The sequence below is a fragment of the Pteropus vampyrus genome, unplaced genomic scaffold, assembly GCF_000151845.1.
Source record: "Pteropus vampyrus isolate Shadow unplaced genomic scaffold, Pvam_2.0 Scaffold1, whole genome shotgun sequence".
In the NCBI taxonomy this organism is placed as follows: Eukaryota; Metazoa; Chordata; class Mammalia; order Chiroptera; family Pteropodidae; genus Pteropus; species Pteropus vampyrus.
The window spans coordinates 11,644,165-11,664,309 of NW_011888782.1; the positions used below are offsets into that span (position 1 = coordinate 11,644,165).

The 20,145-nt window shown below is 44.3% G+C and overlaps 2 protein-coding genes across 7 annotated transcripts in view; one reads left to right on the plus strand and one right to left on the minus strand.

The window, feature by feature from the left end:
• Window positions 1–2,011, minus strand: part of NGLY1 (N-glycanase 1) — a 52,415-nt gene extending 50,404 nt beyond the window's left edge. For 2 of the 4 annotated variants that reach the window (XM_011358548.2, XM_011358634.2), the window contains exon 1: window positions 1,754–2,011. In XM_011358548.2, the coding sequence (XP_011356850.1) occupies window positions 1,754–1,884 (131 nt within the window). In that variant the 5' untranslated portion in view covers window positions 1,885–2,011. The remainder of the gene's footprint in view (window positions 1–1,753) is intronic. The other 2 variants (XM_011358466.2, XM_023532405.1) reach the window with 2 other exon arrangements.
• An 11,377-nt stretch (window positions 2,012–13,388) lies between these two features.
• Window positions 13,389–17,356, plus strand: OXSM (3-oxoacyl-ACP synthase, mitochondrial). Of its 3 annotated transcripts, none has more exons than XM_011358754.2 (3): window positions 13,389–13,471; window positions 14,050–15,158; window positions 16,885–17,356. In XM_011358754.2, the coding sequence occupies exons 2-3, from the start codon at window positions 14,182–14,184 to the stop codon at window positions 17,285–17,287; spliced, it is 1,380 nt and encodes a 459-aa protein (XP_011357056.1). In that variant the 5' UTR covers window positions 13,389–13,471; window positions 14,050–14,181; the 3' UTR covers window positions 17,288–17,356. The 3 variants fall into 3 exon arrangements, with proteins under 3 accessions (XP_011357056.1, XP_011357130.1, XP_023388301.1); XM_011358828.2 differs by having other exon boundaries at window positions 13,433–13,522; XM_023532533.1 differs by lacking the exon at window positions 13,389–13,471 and adding an exon at window positions 13,529–13,704.
• The last annotated feature ends 2,789 nt before the right edge of the window (window positions 17,357–20,145 follow it).

Below are 20,145 nucleotides of genomic sequence, written 5' to 3' on the forward strand. Positions count from 1 at the left end.
TCCCCCTGATGCCTGAAGAAGTTTAAAATCTAAGAATAGGAGGGCAGCGACTACTATTTAAGACAAAATAAAAAGAGTTTTTCATACCATCTCCAATTAATGAGTTCCAAACTCCTAATTCCCTGCATAAACACTTTTTAATATCAGAAACACAAGCCATGGTAAAGACTGTAACATGACCTTACGATATGCCAAGTTTCTTCTATGAGTTTGGTAAACATTCATAATGGTAATTATGACATGAAAATCATTATTTATATGCAAAGGATTTCCTTTCTCAAAACACCCTGATCTTAGCATTTTTGGTTTCACTGGATTGAAAGCAGAAGTGAATCTACATTACAAGGCCACCTCCCTTTTTTGAATAGTGGGTGTTTAAATAGTTTGGTGGCTTTCCAGGTGGGAGGTTCCATGCGATGGGCTCTTGAGAACTCAGCCTGTGAATTCATTTATCCACTGGCATCCTTCTGCTCTTAGGAGCTGTCAGACCTCTTAGGATGATGAACATGAGTTGAGAAGGTGTCACAGAGGAGGAGGCGGTTCCCTACATAGGTCACAATTGTGTAACTGTGTAAAGTATACATGCTGCATCCCTTGTAACGTCCTGGCACATAATAAGGGCTCACTATGTTTTTCCTTTAGTTTACTTTTAAATCATTCGTGTTACTTATATGAATGCTATTATAACTGCCACGAGTTAAAACACTGCACTTGTAACTAATGTCTCTAAAACTGGGTCACATGAAATCTATAATCTGAAACTGAGAGGAATTTCCTTTTAGACTTCATGCCAATATACCCACCACTGAGAAGAGCAAGCACCAGGGGCTGAGGGGACCCAGAGAACCTAGATAATCATAGCGACCTGATAAATGAGGTATCATTCTAAAGCACCTGGAACTTGGTTAACCTCAGTTCCATTTCTGTCCCCCATACATCATATGCCTCTCCTTAAGACACCACAAGATTTGATCTAAGACTTGACGCGATAATGATTCAAAATGAATAATCAAACTTGCCTCCCAATTGCCAAAATGTATACGATCCCTGAGAGATCTAGAATTGTACTTTTGCTCACAGGAGAATAAAACAAATGACTCTTATCCAAAGTGATTAGCTTCACTAATTTTTATGTAAAGGGTCGTTTTGAAAGTAGAATTCAGATGTTAATATCACAATTGTAACTTTAAAGCAATAGTTCACAACGCTGCAATCAACAAAAAACGGGCAGAAAAAGACCATAAAAAGGTTAAAAACCCATCACTTCAGTATTATACTTATTAGGATATTCGCAAAATATTAGGAAGGAAACATTTTCAGTGACTAACTTCTGATAAACATATGGAAATTTATGGCACCCCGTTCTGTAAAATCCACGCAATGGTAAAGAAGGGCTGTTACAGTTTAGGTGCCGTCACGAAAGACAGTTAAAACCACATCAGAGGTCAGTGTTTGGGGGTACGCCTTCCTAGCTCCCTCTCCCTGCCCTACCCGCGGGACGAGCGATTCTCCCCGGCGCGGCCCGACATCAGGTGCCAAGTCACCCGTGCAAAGAAACTTCCTCTTCGCAGCCGCGGGTAGGGCCTGGCTGGGGCTGGGGGGCTCGAGGCCCCGGGCCCGCGGGCTCGCACACCCGGCCAGAGTCAGGCCCAGGGCCCTGCTCCTTCTGCCCTCACCACCCTCCGGGCCCCGGCTGGCCAAGAACCGCGCCCCACCCGTCCCTGTACGGCGGCCCGACCCCGCAGCCCCGCACCTCAGGATGTTGTCCGCGTAGGTGAGCAACAACTTGGACGCCTCCAGAAAGGTCTCCGGAGTGTTCTGGCAGAGCTCGGCCACGGCGGGCGACGCGGGGTCGGAGGAGCTGCCCAGCGCCGCTGCCGCCATGCCTGAGCGCCCGCGCCCGCGCCCGACACCGCCCCGCGCCCGACACCGCCCCTCGCGCGCCGCGCCCCGCACTGAGCAGGCGCCTGAGCGCGTGGTCGCCGCTGCGGCGGGCCGGTAGGGTGGGGGGCTCGGCCGGCAGGGGCGGGTCTTGGTCCGCAGGGCAGGGGCTTGACCCGGAAGGAGGGGGCGGAGACCCAACGCGAAGGGCGGGGAGCCTGGGCGGAGAGGGAGGGGCCTGGTTGTTCGGGCCCGCGGGCAGGGACCAGTAAGGGGCCGCAGGGTTTTGTAGGACTGGCGGGGTATCGTGGTCAGCGTCAGGGTGGAGGTTTGGGGGAGTAGGTGGGAGCTTTGGTCGAGAGGACTGGGGGCTCCGGCCAGGAGGGGCAGGGCTAGCGGGTGCTGTTCTGTGCTGGCCGGTGGGTCGCAGAAACTTGGGTTCCTCCCCACCTCGATTGATCCAGCCACGGAGGTGGGGAAACCACCTCCAAGCATCCTTTTCCCTCACATAAAACAATCTTACAGCTTTCTTCTCGGAGATTGTCAGGTCTTCCTAGATAGATGTGATGAAAGCCCCCACCTCTGTGATGAAAGACCCAGAAGGAAGGAGCAACAAACGTTCAAAAACAATCGCGTGACTGTAAACTCTGCTGGGAATCCGGGGTATGGATGCTCTTTAAAATTAGATGATTGAAAATTTCTTGCTTAAGTCTCAGCTCAAATAGTATGATGCCTCTGTAAAGAGCTTGCAATGTAGTTTTTAGTGGTCTCGATTCAAACCGCAGGTTGCAGTGTGTTTGGTGGTCTCGATTTACCTTGTGGTGACCAGCATAAAACGCAATAAGGTCAAAATAGAATGGGTGGCGGGGCAGAAAAGACAAGAAAAATGTACATTCCATATAATAAAGTAAGTATTATTTTGTAACTTCTGTGGGTAGATTATGGGATCGGTGTCCTTTATTCCTTTTAGAAGATGAATCTTAACATCTATAATCCATCCTCTGTCCTTACCATGTCCTTGAAACTGTACTTTACCAATAGCTTCCTTCTTTGCAGAAATTCATTTCCAAACCTCAATAAATATTTTTCTTAACCTTATATTCTTAAGATATTTGCCTAAGTAACCGTTCTTGATGCTTTATCTTTTGTTTGCTTTTAACATTTTAAATTTTCTTCAACTATCTATGAGCAAGACCCTGAGCTATCCCATTTACTTTAATTACCATTCATCTACCATATATTTGTGAGTTTTTAATATGTAGGTTTTTGGACCAGTTTCCAAGAACAGTGTGTTTAACTGATTGTATGTTGTTAGTTGCTATAACTAAAAATTTCAGCGACTTAACACAAGAAGTCTTTTTTGCTCATATAAGTTTAATAATGCAGGTGTCATTAGTCAGTGGGCAGCTTTCCTCTGTGTAATGATCCAGGAACCCAGCTCCTTCCATCCCATAGAATAGAGATTAACAAACATTTTCTCTAAAGGGCCAAATAGTAAATGTTCAAGGCTTTGTGGCCACAGGGTGTCTGTTTCAACTATTTAACTCTGCTCCTGCTATTGTAGTTCTATAGACTATTTTAAAATGTATGGGCCTGGCTATGACACTTTATTTACAAAAACAGGTAGCCTGCTGGATTGGGCTTATAGTTTGCTAACTTTTGCCATAGAGAGATTCAAAGAGACTTCTCTATTTAGTTAATGGTTGGGGAAAAAGAAGACATACCTGCTTCTTAACCATATGAACCCAGAAATGATATACAGCATTTTCTCCACCTCATCATTCGCAAAAATGAAGGCCCATCTAGGTAAAAGGAGGAGAGACTGGGAAACGTAGTCTCTGGCTAGACAGGCGACACCCACCGCTCTATAAATGATGGAAGGTGGGGAGACTGAGGTTATAACTAGCTGTTTCTACCACAAATTGTATTTCCCTTAATTTGAGTTTCTTTTTTCCATTAGCACATTTAGTTATCCTTATAATAATTGTGTAAGGTTATTGTATACTACACAATAATTATTTACTATATTTTTTAAAGCAACAAAACTTTTTTTTCAAATAAAATCTTAGGAAAACCAGTGTACACAAAACACCAAAATGGTGGTACTCTAGAATCGAAGCAGGTAGGGATGTGTGTGTGTGTGTGTGTGTGCGCGCGCGCGTGTGTGTGTGTGCGCGCGCGTGTGTGTGTGTACGTGCGCACGCGTGCATGGGAGGGACAGAAGGCCATCAGCTCAGCCTTTTCCTTGACAGTGGTACCTTTGTGAGGAATATGTAACCACAGTGTGAAAACCAGTGCCATGTAGTAAATACTGTGATAATGTACAGTCCATGAAATCATAGAAATTATCATTTCAGGGATAATTCAGTATGTTATTATTTTAAATCATCTGAACTTTAGATCATTCCCAATTACTCTTTACCAATACTTCTGTTAAAATTCTTGAATAACTACACTCTCTCTTAGATACCACAATTTATGAAGCTATTAAGAGAATTTATTACAAGGGACTTTGACTTATTCTTTTCCCCATTTGCTGCTTCCACTAGAGTCAAGTTGAAAATATTTTGATTTTTCGGTTTCCTTTACAACTAAAATTGAAAATATTAAGCTACCCTTAATCTCTTTATACCTACCATTGCTTCCAACAACTAAAGGATGGTCTAGTATTAAATCAACTTTGAACTTCCATTCTTTTACTTTTTTTTTGCTCCAAAATAATTTTTTTTTTAAGGATTCTAGCTTTATTAAGCACACCGTCTTTAGACTTGACACATGGTGGCACTATTCTTAAATGGAACAGAAAAAAATAACCCATTAATATTTCCCCAGGATCGGTTTTCTCAAAAAAAGAGAAAATGCTGGCCTCAATAAAGATCATCAGCAAGGAGAGGGATTAAAGCCTTTCAGGAATTGATATGGTGATTCGCTAATGCATGATTGTGTTGAGTAATTAACCACCAACTATTAAGCACCTGTTGTGTGCAAAGCAGTTGGAGATAGTTGACATAAAAGACTTTTAATCTTGTAGGAAAGACAAAACTAATGATCATACCTTACATACAGATAGCCCTTTAGTTGATGAAACAAAAATTTATTGTGAAAAGAAAAAGAGTTATTTGGTAAGAAATGCACAAAGTCGTGCATGTATATGAGCCAGTATAAGGGTATATATTTATTCATTCATTCCACAATTCACCCATTCACTATTTATGAGGTGGCTACCAAATGCCAAGCACTGTAGTAGGCACTATGAAACAGTGAAGGAGATCAGGACAGGCCCAGCTTCATGCAAGTCATAATAAGTTTACCGCAGGGCTTAGACCAGTAGCAGCAGTATCACCAGGGAACTTGTCAGAAAGACAGATTCTCAAGCCCCATCTTTAAAGGTGAGGCCCAACAATCTGTGTAGCAACAAGCCCTTCAGGTGATTTTGATGCAAAGTTTGAGAACTAGTTTTCTGGAAGGAAAATTTTACTATGGGCTAAAGTTTAATGGAAGAGTTTGAATAGTACCCTTAAATTTGGAGATTAAAGAGGTGAGCGAGAGGGAGGACTTCCTAGCTATTGGAGAACCCCCACACTTAGTCAGGGACATCCTAGCAATGTTTTGTCAACATATCCAGAGGGTGTTACCTTGGGCACACAATCCACAACAACATAGGGAACAACAAAATACTACCAGGCTACAGGCTATAACGACTAAGACGGCTATTGTCCATCGCCAGGGAGGACCCCAAGGAATTCTATCAAGCTATTAAGGGGTCTTTTCTCAGGGCATGGATGGCTTGGACTTTAGCATCCATTTGGGGAGAGCTGTCTGTACCTGCTTAGCATGATCAGGAATGTAGACATAGCATTCTACATGGAGTATGGCACAGGTGCGTCCCTGGGTAGCAGTTAGGTCAAGGGCTATGTGGTTTTGTGGAACTACTTTCCACATTTGTGTAGTTTCATCCATCAAAAGGGTTTTGGCTTGATGCATAGCATTCAATGCCTGTGTGGTGTGCTGGGCTAAGGCTTCAACCGGTAATTTTACATTTATGGATTCTGTCCCTGGAATGAATAATGCCAGGGAGTAGTACCATCATGTTGCCCATTTCTGCAGGTGCCAGTAGTGACATATGGGATCCCAATTATGGGGCAACTGGATAATATGCATCCAGCTAAATATGGACATCCCCAGGTACAACCGCCGGTCCAGTCAGTGGGCAAGTGTTCCCTGTTGCCAGCCCGGGTGAAATGATAGGCACCCCATGATATGGTTAAGCACAGATCTTGTTCTATGTAGTGAGGGGACTGCTTCTGCAATTCCATGTTTTCCCACTAGCTATCCCCACCCATTGGAAATGGCATACCTATAAGGGGTGGGGAATTGTGATGGTTGTGGCAGAGTAATGTTTTTGTGGCCCGTTGCTGCTGGTCCCATTCAGGGGTGGTGTTCCAGGTACGTGGCCACTTCATTTTTAGCCGTAGCTAGAGTAATGTGCTGCAGCAGTCCCTTGGCCACCTCCATGTATATACCCAATATATACCCGGTAATGCAAAACATTGTGGACAGCAGCAAATACATGAGCCCAGGATCAGGCACTGTTCCCTATTGCCAGCCCAGGTGAAAGGATAGAGCAAACAAACAAATTGACCATTTGGGGCAAGTGCTGTCCTTCTGGGAGGACACAGGCCACTTGACCGTCTTGAGAAAAAAGGGCAGCCGGGAGACGGGTTGCCCCTGGCCTGTGATACCAAATAGTTTCTCCAAGAGGAGCAGGCCAGGGTATTTTCATCGGAGTTACAGTATAGAGAGGAATGGGCCACAGGCTAAGGAAAAATTTCCCATTAACAGCGAACACTCAGCAGTCATCGGGAGTGACATTCTAAGAGCATGGGCCAAACACATATCCAGGGTTCTAGCTGCAACCCATTGTGTAAGCCCTGCCTCCAGGCCTCCATTAGGGCTTCTCAAGGCTCTTGTGTTACCTGTATAGTCTAAGGCCATGACCAAGTGGACTGTTTACCTGCTGCCAAAGGTTTTGGGGCTGGCAAGAGCAAAGCTCCCTGGTAGGCCTGGGCAAAAGCTGTTTAGCAGCAGTGCTCAGGCACACCTTGATAGCCTGAGGCAAGTCCATCATTACCCTGTCAAGCGGGGACAACCCTGTTCCTGAGGCTGCTCATTCAGAAGGCGTATAGCCTGTGGGAAGTTAGTGTACCAATGGCTCCAGCCTAGGCCCAAGGCTCAGTTTGTCTTTCAACAAGCTGTTGAATTATTCTATCATTCTAGCTGCCTGTGGACAATAAGGGACATATAACTGTCATTGCATGTCTTTGGTGCAGGCCCAGGCTTGCACTTCTTGTCCTGTAAAATGAGTGCCTCTATCACTAGTAATTAATAAAGGCCAGCCATAGGTGGCCACGAGGTGTTTTAACACTGACATGATATAGCGTTGATCAGTAGTTGCCACCATCCACGCGAACCTTAGACTGGTGGTTGTGTCCACACCCGTGAACACATAGCGGTGACCCCAGTCTGTGGGCAAAGGTTCTATGTGTCTACTTGCCATTCCTGGAGTGGCTTAGTCCTGCAGGGCACCACCCCCGGGGTACTTTTTTCCTGTCGTCTTTCTGGGTGCTGCTCAGCACACCAGGGGCATTGTGACAATGGCAACTTGTGCTTGTGCCCAGGTCAATGATAGCCCCCATCGCTTTGCTACCTGTTCCATGGTATGGGGCCCTACATGTCCCAGTTTTTGGTGGAGCCAGGGGCCAATGTTCACCAGAATTGGCGGTATACAGGAGGAGCGGATTCGTGCCAGTGTATCTGTTGCATCATTGCCCAGAGCCTATAATGGCCAATGGCCAGGGACATGGTATATAGTAGCCCCTTGTTAAAGGCCCTGCTTCCAGAGGTCTTCCCATAACTCCGTCCCTATAAGGAGCAGTGGCCTATCATCCATTATTGGGCAGCCCACCAGGGCAGCCACAGAGTTAGACCTTGATACATGGCCCAACTATTGGTGCAGACGTGCACTGGGCCAGTTTCCTTTATGAGGACCCACCATATAGTGTGGAGCTCAGCCCATTGGCTGGATTGGCCAGCACCAGTTTCATGACTGCAATGTTACGGCAGCCCACATAGGGGGCTGCCTGTGGCACAAGCTGTCTCTGTACCAGGCATCCTCAGGGATGGGAACCCAACCGTCTTTATAGGGACTGGTACATCTGTTTTAGCAGGCTCTGCCAGGAGCTCTGCTTGAAACTGTACTGGTCTCAATAGGGAGTACAGTTGACTGGACAGAGGGCTTGCGGAGAACCGTGTGCCCCTCACTTGGTCAGCAATTCTCGTGAGGAGAGTCTTCACCCAGGACTGCAGTCACCCCTTCACGGGATATGTGGACTGCATGGTTATGGGATTAGGACCAGTGATGGCCTCATTGGCCAGAAGGGCCACATATATGGCAGCCAGTTGCTTCTCAATCAGAGAGTACCATGTTTCTGTGCCTTTCCATACCTGGGACCTGAAGCATATCGGCACTTTCCAGGAACCTTGCTTTTGCTACAAGCTCTACCCAAATCCTGCATTATCTACCTGCACCATGAGCAGAAATGGGAGGGCTGGATCTACTATGCGTAGAGTTTGGGCTTGTGCTACACCTTGTTTTGCAGCCTTAAAGTCCTCTTCTATCTTGGGGGTCCAATCCCACTGGGTACCCGTTGCATTAGACAGTGCAGGTGTCGCATCAAGAATGCCAAACGGGGAATGAACATGCTCCAAAACTCCAGCAGTCCCAAATAGGTTTGGAACTGCTTCATAGTTTCAGGTTGGGGATATGCCTGCCTGTATCTTATCAATCACCGCCTCTGGCATTATTTTCGTTTTACCCTACCAGACAACTCCCAAGAATCTGACCTTGTCCTTGTTGACGGCCCAATCCCAATCAGCGAGAGCTTCTCGCAGGCTGCTTGCTGCTGCTTCCAGTTCTGTAAGAGAATCAGGTTAGCATTATGTCATCAATATGATACAAGTGTAATGCAGGTGATCGTTTCCATGTGGCTAAATCTTGAGCCACAAGACCATGACACAGGGGAGGGCTGTGCAGATAGCCCTGGGGAAGGACGAGGAATATCCACTGCTGTCCTTCCTAGGTGAAGGCGAACTGTTCTTGGTTTTATGGAGCTATGACAATAGAGAAGGCATTTGTCAAATCCACCACATAATGGTATCATCCAAGTTCATGTGACAAACTGTCCATAATGTCCGTGACGTTCGGTGCGGCAGCATGTAGGGGTGGTGTAACCTTTTTAAACTCCCGATAGTCAACTGTCCTGTGCCAGGAGCTGTCAGGCTTCCACACTGGCCACATGGGGGAGTTATATGGGCTATGAGTGGGACAAATGACACCAGCTTCTTCCAGCTTCAGAATAATGCGACCTATTTCCTCATGGCCACCAGGCAAGCGATATTGTTTTGTGTTCACTACCCAGGTAGCTTGGGGCAAAACCAATGGGGCATGGTGTGGATATCCCCACATAATAGTCTTCACCATCTGGATGCGAAGGCGGAATTCACCAACTGTGGTATTCACAGACCTCTTAAGACATCATTTCCCAAAATGTACTCTGGTACGGGGGATATGTATGTCTGGTATGTCTGAGGAGGCAATCTGCTAATACTCAGTGTCACATGGACCTGCCGCACGCGAATGATTTGACCCCCATAGCCTTCTATGGTTGCACTGGGTCCGGATTCCTGTAAAGTAGGGTGCTGTCGGCACCTGTGTCCATGAGGGCTAATACCCTTTGTACATTGCGGGGGGACCAATGTATAGTCAGTTCCAGATGCGGCCTCAGGTCAACTGACTCCCCCGCCAACCAGGTGCCCTGGGCAGACCCCTAATCAGGGAGGTAATCGGCCAGCCATACCTTACGGGTTGCAGCTTTCCTGGGAATAGGGGTGAATTGCTGGTCAGGGTGCAACTGATTCCAAAATGCTAGCAGCACTTCATTAGCTTGCTGCTCAATCTTTTCTGGGGCTACCCTGTCGCAAAGAGATCAAACCACATCTGTTTGCAGCTCATCTTCATGGTTGGATAGGTTGGGGCTTCTTCTGTCTCCCCTTTTTGGCCACGCTTTCGTCTGCACATTGGCTGGTTTGGGAGCACAGAGGGCAGTAGAGCATGCACTTGGGTGGTACACTCGTATGTTTCACTTCCACGTCCCCCAACCTAGCCATGGCATACGTTACCTCGTAGATTTGTCTATCCACGTAAGGGGCCAGCAGTCCCACCATAGTACCAAAAGTCCTGGCAGGGCCAGAAATTAAAATTAGGTCCTTCACATGGGTTATAAATATCTCTTCATCAGGACTATTATACTGGGCATAAAACATCATCTGTTGCATGCCCATTTCCCGAATTATCTGGACCAGATCTAAGTACGTAGCCCACTTGCTCACTGTCTCTGGCAGCTCCTGAGAGTCGGCCCACACCGTCCATGTGGCAGATGTGAGCCAATTAATCAGGGAATGGTTACCAGTGTCCCATGCTGTATGCGCCACATTCTGGAGGTGCTGTCGTAGGGATGGTATTACAGTTATGGAGGCCAGTCGAGCCATCTCTTCAGGAGATAATTCAGTTACTTCAGCCCCGTCATCCCACAGCCACAGCAGCCACCTTGGAACCGTTTCCCCGGCTTTCTGCCGTACCTGCTTCATCAGGTCCTAGAGTTCGGCAGGGCTGTATTGGATCACGGTGGTATGCTTTTTAGCATGGGGGGCACTGCCAGCTTGTTTCCCAGGGGCCAACAGCTGTTCCACATCAACCTGCTGCCATAACACTGGCTGCACTGGCTGTACCTGCTGCAATGTCACCCGTGGGCTCCCAGGCTGGGATGATGGCAATGACCTGTTAGGGCCCTGTAGTATGCGTTTTGCTGCCACCAGCCGTCGTTCTAGTGCTTCTTCCTGACATTGCAGTTGCTGCACCCACTGAGCCTGGTCCTGAACCTCCAGGCTGGCCTGCCGCAGCACCGCCAGGAACAGCCAGGCCACCTGACCCGCTGCCTCCCGGTGACTGGCCGGGACATTCGGCTCCAGCATCTCCAGGCTTTCTGGACGTCCTCCGGACACAACTTCACTCCATCCCAATCCTCCGGTGGCGTCCATGTAGCCAGATATGTGGCCAAGGGATACCACAGGGAGGTGGGGGGCCACATGTCCTCCACCTGGGGACTGTCCGGAGCACTAGGGGTTGTACTCACTTCATCCTGCCGCAGATGCCAAGTGTCAACGCCAAGCTGATCGAGAAGGGGTTTCGGTGGTGAGATGCCCAATTGCAAAAACACACATGGAGCCGACAAGAGAATCGGACTGCAAGCCAAGCCAAAAAACCTTTATTGAGGGGGCTGAATGAGCTTATATGTGCCAGAGAACAACAGTGGCATTCCGTAGTGGCACAATAGTGGCATGTGTAGTACAGCAAGCTGAGTCATTCTTACATAAGCTAGTCACAGGTGCACTACTGTGTTTAATGTAACATGCCAGGTCTGGGGGTCATATCCTTAGCCGTGAGCTTGGATCAGGGCCAGGCCTGGGGCCCATACAAACATTTACTCATTTTCAAGATGTAGCTCAAAGGATCATTTTTTTGAAGCCTTTTCTGACTTTGGAAGGTAGCACTGACCTACTTGTCTCCTTTGTATTATTACATTATTTTCTTCCATGGTAGCACCTGTTTTAGTAGTTTACACATTTCCTTGGCTGTCTCCCTCTACTAGACTATGAACTTCTTGAAATCAAGAACCATGTCTTACTCATTTTTGTATGCCAACTTCTAACACAAGGTGGGAGGAAGATTAATGTTGAATAAAAGAAAGTACAAGCAAAGATACACAGATTAAAAAGCTGAAGTCAATCCAGAGATAGTGAGATCAGTTTTGCTGGGTAGAAATCTATTTAATAGAGAATGGGAGCTGTATCTGGAAAGACAGTTTGGAATCAGTATACAAAAATTTAAGTAAACCTAAGAAATCTGAAAGAGGCTAAAGTAAGTGCAGTGCTTTTAAAGATTTCGATGCAAGAAAACACCACGGTATTCTAGTGAGGAATATGGTACTAAACCATAGAAAGCTATTAAAATATAAAAGTCCCTACAGCTTTCTAAAATAAAGGCAATCAGATGTGGAAATAAAAATGACTTTTTGTAGTTTTATATTTCAACAAGATTTTAATTGATTCGTCGTCACTTCTTATCCAAAATAGTTTTGTGATACTATCAAAGAAATAAAAATAGCACCTTAAAACTGTTTCATATGAGTTTGGCTTCAGGAAAATATTGTAGGTCTTTTCACACTGATTTTAAAATATTATATAACAGTGAAAAGAGAGAGCAAGTTTGAGTGCTTATCAAGTTTTCTAGAACTGAGAAAGAAGAGCACTTTACTTGGAATCAATCACTTCAACAGATATTGCCCAGAAAGAAACAGCATGGCTGGGAGGTTCAGATGCAGATTACACAGTCAATCCCTTATCTAAAGAAAAAAAAAAAAAAGGGTCTATGGCCATGCCACTCTGAACAAGCCCAATCTCATCTAATCTCAGAAGCTAAGCAGGGTCAGGCCTGGTTAAAATGGCATGTGAGCAATAGATGGTCATCTACATACCACCTCGCTGATTTCTTGCTTTTTTAAAAAGATATTTTCATGTTATACTTTCTCGTCATAGATTCACAGCCAGCTCTGAGCAAATAACGTTGTTGAATTTTTCGGACACTAAAGAATAAATGTCTACATTCCTCTCTGTTGTCTTCATTCCTCAGACATTGGGTATATTTTGAGCACTGCAGTTTCAGCAACGATTTTTAAAAACTAAAAATAACTGTGTTACAAAAGCATTACTTATAGAAAACAGTCAAGAAGGCTAAGCAACAAATAAGGGGGCGGGAGTAACATCACAGTCATTGTACATCCTTGCAGACCTTACAAAACTCTCTAAAAGAAAGGATATACATTTTTTTTTTGGTAACTTGTATCTCCTAACGTAGTTTCAACATCTTTTATTAATTTATAGCTATTTTAAATGAATGCACAGCATTTAGATGCACCCACACAATACACAACCAATTTCCTGGTGCTGGGCGTTTTGGCTAGTTCTATATCACTATTATAAAATAACTCTGGGAGGTACAGTAGTAACTTCGAGATTGCAGTAATTTCTTTCCTACGATTCCAGGCGAACATGATGGTGTCCCTTCTCCCACAACAGGGGACTATGTAGGCATTATCATTACAAAAAATAAATAAATAATTCTCGTTCTGATGGACAAAAAATGCTATTTCATCGCGTTAAGTGTACACTTTTGATTATCTTCCACTCACTGAGGTTGCGGGACAAGAGTTTCTGCGAGCAAACTCGGAACTGTCTCCACCTCCTACTGTCCAACCTCCCCCAAGGTGACGCGGAGGAAGGACGTACGGCCGAAGCAGGCTAGGACGTAATGCGCACAACTGCGCGCGCATGTGCAGACGTGCGTGTGCGCGTGCGTACGAGAGGATTGTCGCCGAAGGCGGCGGCTGCGCGAGTGGCTAGAGACCCGGCAAAGGTATCTGCTGCCCGCTGCTCTTGTTCTTCCGCCCCTCCAACGGCATATCGGGTCGGTAATAGAGAGGGGAGTCTGATGACCTGGGGCCTGATTTCTTTTCCTGTCACCACACTTTCTTTGGGAGTATGTGGTGGTGCTTGAGAGGCGGTGCAGAGTATTGGCCACACCCCCTATTGCCCGCCCTTGACCTTCGTCGTCCCTCAAACCCTGATTACTTTTTTTTGTTGGAAAAGGTATGAAAATTGCCGATTACCTTTTGAAGAGCAATAAAGTCCACTTACTCCTACCTCAAAGAATAATTGGCTTTGAAATGTATTTTGTGCCACCAGAAACACTGTTTAGAATAAGGCCTCAGTAATCCTGAACAAGGAGGCTTCCTGCATCCCATGTGAAGATTGGAGTGCCTTTATTTTTTTCATTGTGTAATTCTGTTTTGGTGAATTGAATGAATCCTCATTTAACCTCTTTATCTTGGAATGTTTGAGGGTAGTACAGCCTAAAAAGGAAGTTAGGTTCAAACAGGCGGTCTGATGTTAAGTATAAATTTGTAACATTATTTTTCATGTGCTCATTAACAGCTCACACCAAGCACCCGAAAGAACATCTTGGATATTATTTCTTAGGCCTTTAACCTATTTAAACAACAGTGAGTACCTTCTGGGCTATTGCTGTCTGTTACAGGAGTGTTTCTGATCATCAGCATCTCAACCATGTTTTCAAACTCCTTGCAGAATATCCTAGAAATTACAAACTATCATATATATTCAAACTTATGCCAGCGATTAATAAGAAGTAAAAGGTTTTTCGGAACTGTGCCAACATCCAGATTGCGTAGGCGGGTTGTCATTACAGGCATTGGCTTAGTGACTCCTCTTGGTGTTGGAACTCAGCTGGTATGGGATCGTCTTATCCGAGGAGAAAGTGGAATTGTTTCGCTGGTTGGTGACGAATATAAGAGTATCCCTTGCAGTGTTGCTGCTTTTGTGCCAAGAGGTTGTGATGAAGGTCAGTTCAATGAACAGAACTTTGTGTCCAAGTCGGATATCAAGTCCATGTCTTCTCCCACTATTATGGCCATTGGGGCTGCAGATTTAGCCATGAAAGATTCTGGCTGGCATCCTGAGTCAAAAGCTGATCAAGTGGCTACTGGTGTTGCAATTGGCATGGGAATGGTTCCTCTTGAAGTTATTTCTGAAACTGCTGTGATGTTTCAAACAAAAGGTTACAATAAAGTCAGCCCATTCTTTGTCCCTAAGATTCTGATCAATATGGCAGCAGGCCAGGTCAGCATTCGGTATAAACTCAGGGGCCCCAATCATGCAGTATCTACAGCCTGTACCACAGGAACTCATGCTTTGGGAGACTCTTTTAGATTTATAGCCCATGGTGATGCTGATGTGATGGTGGCTGGAGGTGCAGATTCTTGCATTAGCCCTTTATCTCTTGCTGGATTTTCCAGAGCCCGTGCTCTGAGCACAAACTCTGATCCTAAGTTGGCATGTAGACCATTTCATCCAAAAAGAGATGGTTTTGTAATGGGAGAAGGTGCAGCTGTGCTGGTGCTGGAAGAACACGAACATGCTGTTCAAAGAGGGGCCCGGATTTATGCAGAAGTTTTGGGCTATGGACTGTCAGGTGATGCTGGTCACATAACTGCCCCCGATCCCGAAGGTGAAGGTGCCTTAAGGTAAACACTGTTTCATTCAAAATACTTCTTCAAATAAAATGTTTTATTGGGGTCTCAAATTGTAGTATCTCGCCTTGGTGTATGGTATCTCTATTGTTTTTCCGTTTTAGACTAAACAAGGTGTTCTGAATTCTTTGTTTTAATATGTTTGAAATATTTGAAAACATTTGAACATCATTAAAAAATTGGATTTTAGTAAAGGCCAAGAAAATTGTGAAGAAGGCCACGTGTAGGTCTTTGCCAAGTTTTCATACCTCTAGTTCTGCTTAACAGCTATCAGACTGCTCCTTCCCCATAGTCGTCCTCTTTGGCCCTTCATCATACTTGGACAGTAGAGTCAAGACATTCTTCTAGATATGTCTTGTCTCTGCTCCAATCCAACAGGGTCCTGATGTTATTAAATTAGTACTTCCCAACTTTTGATCACCCAGCAATCTTATTAAAATGCAGTCTTCCTCTATAGGTCAAGGGTGGTGCTTGAGATTCTGCATTTCTAACAAGCTCCCAGGTGATGCTAATGCTGCTGGTCTGAGGATCACACTTTGAAAAGCAAATTGCTATTGTAGGATAGTGATTTAAGTTAAAAAAAAAACAACAACAAAAAAAACCTTGTTAACGTGTGACTAATAGTTTAGCTTGCTTAGATCATATTATGTTGGTAACCAGTTAAATTAGTCACGGGTTGGCCCACTCTTTCTCTACAGGGACAAATAGTAAATATTTTCAGCTTTGTGGGCCATAGGGCCTCTGTCACAACTACTCAACTTTGCCTTCTAATGCAAAAGCAGCCATGTGCAATAACATAAATGAATGGGCATGTTCCAGAGAAACTATTTACAAAAAAACAGGCATCTGGCTGGGGCCATAGTTTACCGACTCCTGAATTATACTTTTGAGTTTTAGTAATTGCTAGTGCTAAAAATGTGAAATAGTCAGCTAGCTGAAGGAATAGTTATGTTTAGTTGAAACCTTTCAAAACACTTCAAATTATATTCTGAGCTACCTCTTAAGGAAATTTATGCAGCCCAGAGATCAGGAACTAAACAAGGTGTTAACATCCATGAGATTTTTGAAGGTGCTTCTGGGAAAATGTTTTATTTTGGGGTTTGTTTGTTTGTTTGTTTAGCTTGGCTTTGTACCTCATTTATTTAGAATTCTTATAGGCTAAACAAAGAGGATTTCGAAAGGTTATTTGAAGCATTGAAGTAATGGTGCAGACATTTTTAGATTATTGGGAAATATGCCAAGTTTTACATTTAAATGTGAGGGAAAAAATTAAAACCTAGTTATAAAACTTCACATTTTAAATCTACACACACACACAACACACACATATATACACACGCAGGCACACACACCTCCTCACTGATAAAAAAAATTCCTAGGAGAAAAATTATTTTAGGCTTGAATCAATATTTTTCTCTCCCCCCGCCCAAGGGAAAAGTCGTTTCAGATAAATGGGAATTTATTTTGGTAGCTATTACAAAATCTGTAGGCTTGTATGTTTATCTCTTGGTGATGAATCTGTCCAAGGTACTGGGGGCGACTCATTCTGATGCAGCTAGCATTTTAATTCGTATTGTAATCCAGGATGGGGTTCTGTTATTAGAGCAAAGATTCTTTTCATCTAGTGTACTTGTATATTTCTTTCACATGAGCTATGTGGGTAATGAATCCCATGTTAAAATTAAACAGTTCTGATAAATTTCTTTTGTTATTTTATTAGATGTATGGCTGCTGCTGTAAAGGATGCAAATGTACAGCCTGAAGAGATAACCTATATCAACGCACATGCTACTTCTACACCATTGGGAGATGCTGCTGAAAACAAAGCTATCAAATATCTCTTTAAAGAGCATGCACATGCCCTTGCCATTTCCTCAACTAAAGGAGCCACAGGACATCTGCTGGGAGCTGCAGGGGCGATTGAGGCAGCGTTTACAGCTCTGGCTTGTTATTATCGAAAACTACCACCTACTTTAAACCTGGATTGTAGAGAACCAGAGTTTGATCTCAATTATGTTCCACTAAAGGCACAGGAATGGAAAACTGAGAAAAGATGTATTGGACTAACAAATTCCTTTGGTTTCGGTGGTACTAATGCAACACTTTGTATTGCTGGCATGTAGGCAAATCATATGTAATTAAACATTGATTTTTTTAAAAACGTTATAAACGAATTACATTAAGAGGAGAAATACTATGTTTATCTAAGTACATATGCTTATATATCAGTACCCAGATACCTTTATCTATGTCAGGCACTGCTGATACTTTAGACAGGCTAATTTGTTGGCGACAGGGGAGCTGTCCTTTATATTGTAGGGTACCTCACAGCATCCTACTCACTACCCACTAGATTCCAGCAGTACCCCCTTCCCCAATTATGACAATCAAAAACGTCTCTAGACATTGCCAAATATTTTCTGGGGTACAAAATATCCCCCATGTGAGAATCACCGATCTATGTTTTTCTAATACTCCACATCAGACAAATCTTTATGACATTTCACCTGCTTTTGTCTCTGTCGCAAACATTCAGTTAGTAGCTGCTCTGTGCTAGGTAGGGTTGCTGTGTTGTACAGCTCCAGGCACACCATTCTCATACAATATATGGGAAAGGACTACAAATATAACTGGAAGTTTGCATCATTGATCAACATTCTTTGAGTAAAGTAGTCAGTCAGCAATATCTATTTACCCCTTTCCTATCTAGCTCTCTTTTCTTCATTATCTATACTGAGATTCAGTAAATTAGTGGAATTTCCTTAAACTCTCAAGCCATCAGTTCTCTGAAAGAAGGAAGTGCAGTTGGTTTGACATTTTACTCTGTATAGTTGGCAGTACCTAGAGATTAATGGAGATAAGGGTCCTTGAGAAGTGGAACAAAACCTGTTGGTGATTCAAACCACATCACCTCAGCCCACCTCTAACTTTATTCCTGCTTTAGTGAATAGTTTGGCTTCCAACGTTTCACCATAAGTGCCTCTACTTTTCTACCTTGGGGCCTTCTCTAAAACCAAGGGATCTCATTCATTTCCATCGGCTGGAAGTGTTGGAAATGGGAGGGCGACAAGTTCCCTAGAGAAAACAGGGAACTTACTCACTAACTCCTACCTCTGAGGGATAGGAGTTAGTGGGTAAGTGCCTTCACCTACTTTCCAAGGGATACCTAAGGTTCTGTGTGGTTTCTCAGAGAATTTTCAGTCAGATATAATTTAAGTGCTCACAGCATTAACCAGCTCAGTAACTCCCACTTGACTGGCTTTATTTCCTTCTCTTTCCCCCCCTCCTTGGTTTTTAATCCTGCTTCTTCCAGGAATCACCTCCCAAACAAATCACCCTGTCTTAGTGTCTGCTTTCTGGGGGACTCAGGAAGTTTGTGTTGCAGTAGGGGTTTATATGTCAAAGGGACAAAGTGAATACATGGTTAAACAATGTATTCCTGCAGAGTTCCCTACATTTTAATAGGCTGAATATATTGCCTACTCACTGACCTTGGCTATAGCACTTCATCTCTTTTACACCTAACACTCCAGCCATTTTCATTCAGCTATCAGTTGTAATTCTCATTGGCACACATTGATTTGTTCAACCGAAATTGCTGGGTGCTACCCCTGGACCTGGTTTTGTACTGGCTACCAATGATACAGTGATGTGTCAGGGGTGGTGTCCTAAAAGAAGCTGAGGCCATAAGGGTGAATAGGTCTCAGCCTGCTTAAGTGGAAAGAAAAAGAAGGAAGAGTATTCCGGCCAGGAGGAATGCAGCTTGAAAAGGTTAGAAAAGTTAGAACATTTGTACTAAACATAAATACAGATAGCCTGAGGTGGGGGAAGTAGGAGATAAAGCCAGAAAATCTGGTGGAAGTCAGTCAGGTCACAAAGAACCTTACAGGTTTTATTAAGGCTGTATGAGTAATTAATGGGAAGCCATTTAAGGTTAGGGATGTCAGGATGGTTTTGTAATGTCAACTTGGCTAGGCTGAACTACATTTCCTGGAAGTCTACTGTATTTTGGGGGCTGGCCATAAGAGACTCTTGGGGGAGATTTGGAGGGTGGAAGTGAAGCAGCAGCCATTTTGTAGCTCATACATCTGGCTTTGCTGGCTCACCTTAAGGTGATGAAGTGAGTGATCCTGCAACTGCTTCACCTTCCTCTGATCCTTCAGCTTCTCTAACTCCTGGCCAGGTATGTATTTAGCTCTATGAAAGTGAAGGGCCCCTGCGTCTGCCCCATACTGCTAAGATCAGAGGCAGCATGAACTGACAGCTTTCAGTTTACATGATTATGGGTTCCAGCTTGTTAGTGGAACTTTATATCCATCTTCCCTTCCCATCTGCCTGCCCTGTGGACTTCAGACTTCAACATCAGAAGATAATAGGTTGACTTAACAACCTTATAGAGACCATTTAACCAGTTCTCATAATTGTGTAAGGTCAAATCCCTGTAATTAGGAGTGGCTCCATAGTGTAGTGGTTAGCATGTCTGCTTTACATGCAAAAGGTTCTGGGTTCGTGGCCCAGGAGGAGCCATGGACCATGCCCTGGGCGCACGCCAGGCCCTGGGTGCATGCCACGAGCGTGTGGGAGGAGACACCCCGCCTTCAGAGATCCAGTTCTTAAGGAGAAATGGCAACATCCATAGGTCAGGGGTGGAAGTGTGGGGAGTATTAAAGAGGGGGAAAAAAATTCCTTGTAATTATATGTCTATATATTTATATCTAGATCTATCTTAGTGGTACTATCTCTAATTAAACCCTGACTGATACATGTGAAGAAGAATAAGAGTTATTTGGAGTAACATACTCACATTTTCTTTTGGAAACATTACTTTGGCTACAGAGTGAAGAACAGATTGGAGAGAGGCTTGATTTCTATATAGGAATCCAGTCAGAAGGGTATTGCAAAATCCAGGTAAGAAAAGATGGTGGCCTGGATAATGCAGGATATTTTGACCCAAAGTTCTAAAGTTGAAAATCATTTTTTA